At 64.2% G+C, this 4,090-nt stretch overlaps 1 protein-coding gene across 1 annotated transcript in view; it reads left to right on the plus strand.

The window, feature by feature from the left end:
• Positions 1 to 996: 996 nt before the first annotated feature.
• Positions 997 to 4,090, plus strand: part of heca (hdc homolog, cell cycle regulator) — a 25,978-nt gene continuing 22,884 nt past the window's right edge. The window contains exon 1 of the mRNA XM_042332727.1: positions 997 to 1,195. Within this exon, the coding sequence (XP_042188661.1) occupies positions 997 to 1,195 (199 nt within the window). The remainder of the gene's footprint in view (positions 1,196 to 4,090) is intronic.

Raw genomic sequence — 4,090 nt, forward strand, 5'->3', positions numbered from 1 at the left:
TCAGGGTTTCAGTGGCTTTTGGGGAGAGGTATTGGCGGAGACGGGCGATGTGTCAGAGGTGGTAGAAGGCGGTGCTGGTGAGGGACCGGATGTGGGGGAGGAAGAATAATTGGGGGTCGAGCCTGACACCGAGGTTGTGTACGGGTTCGGAGAGTTTTAAGGGGAGGTCGGATAGGTGGAGGAGGTGAGATTTTAGACGTTGACGGGAGCCGAAGAGTATGGCTTCCGTCTTGTCAACGTTCAGCTGAAAGAAGTTTGCGCTCATCCAACCCCTGAGGTCTGACAGGAGAACATCAGGGGACTGGGGGGGGGGCGCAAAGAGAGGTCCAAAAATAGAGTTGGGTGTCGTCCGCGTACATGGGAAATGTACCCCACGTCTGCGGACGACATCCCCGAGAGGGAGCACAGGGAAGAGAGAGAGGAGGGGCCGAGGATGGATCGTTGGGGGACCCCGTGGGTGACCGGGTGAGAGCGGGAGGAGAAGCCGTTGGTGCAGATGTACCGCTGGCGGTTTGTGAGGTGGGACTCGAACCCGGCACCAGGCGCTGTGTTACATGTGAGGAGTTACATGTGGAGTCCTGTAGCTCAGTGGTTAGAGCACTCGCTTTGCAAGCGAGAGACCTGAGTTCAATTCCAGGCAGAGGGCAAAACCTCGGGCAAGTTTCCTTACTCCACACAGAGCCTAATAATAATCCTCCAAAACCAAAAACAATAATAAATTGGTCATTTTCAATCTACGACTGTTAGTGGGACATTGCTGTGCGCAATTGGCTGCCGCGTTCGCCCACAAATATACAGTCAATTCACTTTACAGTGTGTTCTGTGAAGCGCTTTGGGACGTCCTCCCGACGTGAAAAGCGCTATATCAAATGCGAGGATTATTATTATTATTATTATTATTAATAACTGTGGAGGGGATGGGGGGGGAATGGGGGGGGGAGTGAGAGCCTGAACCAATCAGCAACGGGGGAATATTGTCCACGGCAGCCAATCGCCATGGAGGAAGGGAAGAGAGGCGACCAATCAGCGGAAGGAGAGGGTGTGGACCAATGGGCTGAGGAGGGCGGGAGGGGCTGCGGGCGGCCAATCAGCGGAGAGGGAGGCACAAGGTGTCGGCCAATGGGCAGAGGAGGGCGGGGCGCGGAGGACGGTCACCCATTCAGCGGAGAGGCGGCAGTGGAACCGAGCAATGAGGGTGAGGGTGAGGGGCGGGAGGGCCGCGGGGGGGGGAGGCGCGGGGGAGGGGGAGGGGCGGGAGGGCCGCGGGGGGGGGAGGCGCGGGGGGGGAGGGGCGGGAGGGCCGCGGGGGGGGGAGGGCCGCGGGGGGGGAGGGGCGGGAGGGCCGCGGGGGGGGGAGGGCCGCGGGGGGGGAGGGGCGGGAGGGCCGCGGGGGGGAGGGCCGCGGGGGGGGAGGGGGGGAGGGCCGCGGGGCGGGGAGGGCCGCGGGGGGCGGGGAGGGGGGGAGGGCCGCGGGGGGGGGGGGAGGGTCGCGGGGGAGTGGGAGGGGCGGGAGTGCCGCGGGGGGGGGGGGAGTGCCGCGGTGGGGGGAGGGCCGCGGGGAGGGGAGGGGCGGAGTGCCGCGGGGGGGGGGGAGTGCCGCGGGGGGGGGGGAGGGCCGCGGGGGGGGGGCGGGATGGGGAGAGCGCGCGCTGGACGGTTGGCGATGGAACGCGAGCCCGCGCGAGAGAGAGTGAGGGCGAGGGAGACTGAGGGGGAGATTGAGGGGGAGAGAGACTGAGGGGGAGATTGAGGGGGAGAGACTGAGGGGGAGAGAGACTGAGGGACGGGGAGACTGAGGGAGAGAGAGAGGGAGGGAGAGACTGAGGGACGAGGAGACTGAGGGAGGGAGAGACTGAGGGAGAGAGGGACTGAGGGAGGGGGAGACTGAGGAAGAGACTAAGAGAGGGGGAGAGACTGAGGGAGAGAGACTGAGGGATGAGGGGAGAGACTGAGGGAGAGACTGAGGGAGGGGGAGAGACTGAGGGAGAGACTGAGGGAGGGGGAGACTGAGTGAGGGGGAGAGACTGAGGGAGAGAGGGAGGGAGGGGAAGACTGAGAGGGAGAGATTGAGGGAGAGAGGGACTGAGGGAGGGGGAGACTGAGGGAGGGAGAGACTGAGGGAGGGAGAGACTGAGGGATGGGGATAGACTGAGGGAGAGACTGAGGGAGGGGGAGACTGAGTGAGGGGGAGAGACTGAGGGAGGGAGAGGGAGACGGAGGGAGGGAGAGACTGAGGGAGAGAGAGAGGGAGGGAGGGGAAGACTGAGAGGGAGAGATTGAGGGAGAGAGGGACTGAGGGAGGGGAGACTGAGGGAGGGAGAGACTGAGGGAGGGAGAGACTGAGGGATGGGATAGACTGAGGGAGAGACTGGGGGAGGGAGACTGAGTGAGGGGGAGAGACTGAGGGAGGGAGAGACTGAGGGAGGGAGGGAGGGAGAGACTGAGGGAGGGAGAGAGGGAGGGAGGGGAAGACTGAGAGGGAGAGATTGAGGGAGAGAGGGACTGAGGGAGGGGGAGACTGAGGGAGGAGAGACTGAGGGAGGGAGAGACTGAGGGATGGGGATAGACTGAGGGAGAGACTGGGGGAGGGGGAGACTGAGGGAGAGAGAGACTGAGGGAGGGGGAGAGACTGAGGGAGAGAGACTGATGGAGAGACAGGGAGGGAGAGAGACTGAGGGAGGGAGAGACTGAGGGATGGGGAGACTGAGGGAGGGGGAGACACTGAGGGACGGAGAGAGAGTGAGGGAGAGAGAGACTGAGGGAGGGGGAGACTGAGTGAGGGGGGAGACTGAGGGAGGGAGAGACTGAGGGAGGGGGAGACTGAGGGAGGGAGAGACTGAGGGGGAGACTGAGGGAGGGGGAGACTGAGGGAGGGGGAGACTGAGGGAGGGAGAGACTGAGGGAGGCAGTGAGAGGGGGACTGAGCTTGTGAGACATTGCCCCCCCAATCCCCAGCCTCACACTGACCCCCCGACACACACTGACCCCCACACACACTGACCCCCCACACACACTGACCCCCACACACACACTGACCCCTCCACACTGACCCCCACACACACTGACCCCCCCACACACACTGACCCCCACACACACTGCCCCCCCCACACACACTGACCCCCCCCACACACTGACCCCCACACACACTGACCCCCCACACACACTGACCCCCCCACACACACACTGACCCCCCCACACACACTGACCCCCCACACACACACTGACCCCCCCCACACACACTGACCCCCCCACACACACTGACCCCCCCACACACACTGACCCCCCCACACACACACTGACCCCACACACACATGACCCCCCCACACACACTGACCCCCACACACACCACTGACCCCCACACACACTGACCCCCCCCACACACACACATGACCCCACACACACTGCCCCCCACACACACTGACCCCCCCCACACACTGACCCCCACACACACTGACCCCCCCACACACACTGACCCCCCCCACACACACTGACCCCCCCCACACACACTGACCCCCCCACACACACTGACCCCCCCACACACACTGACCCCCCACACACTGACCCCCCACACACACTGACCCCCCCCACACACACTGACCCCCCCCACACACACTGACCCCCCCCCACACACACTGACCCCCACACACACATACACTGACCCCCACACACACTGACCCACACACACACTGACCCCCCCACACACACATACACTGACCCCCACACACACACACTGACCACCACACTGACACACACACACACTGACCCCCCCACACACATACACTGACCCCCCCCCACACACACTGACCCCACACACACACTGACCCCCCCCCCACACACTGACCCCCCCCCACAGACACTGACCCCCCCACACACTGACCCCCCCACACACTGACCCCCCACACACACTGACCCCCCACACACACTGACCCCCCCACACACACACTGACCCCTACACACACTGACCCACACACACACTGACCCCCCACACACACACACTGACCCCCCCCCACACACACACTGACCCCCCCCCCACACACACACACACTGACCCCCCACACACACACTGACCCCCCCACACACACTGACCCCC

The sequence above is a fragment of the Callorhinchus milii genome, unplaced genomic scaffold (assembly GCF_018977255.1).
Source record: "Callorhinchus milii isolate IMCB2004 unplaced genomic scaffold, IMCB_Cmil_1.0 Scaffold3, whole genome shotgun sequence".
Classification (NCBI taxonomy): domain Eukaryota; kingdom Metazoa; phylum Chordata; class Chondrichthyes; order Chimaeriformes; family Callorhinchidae; genus Callorhinchus; species Callorhinchus milii.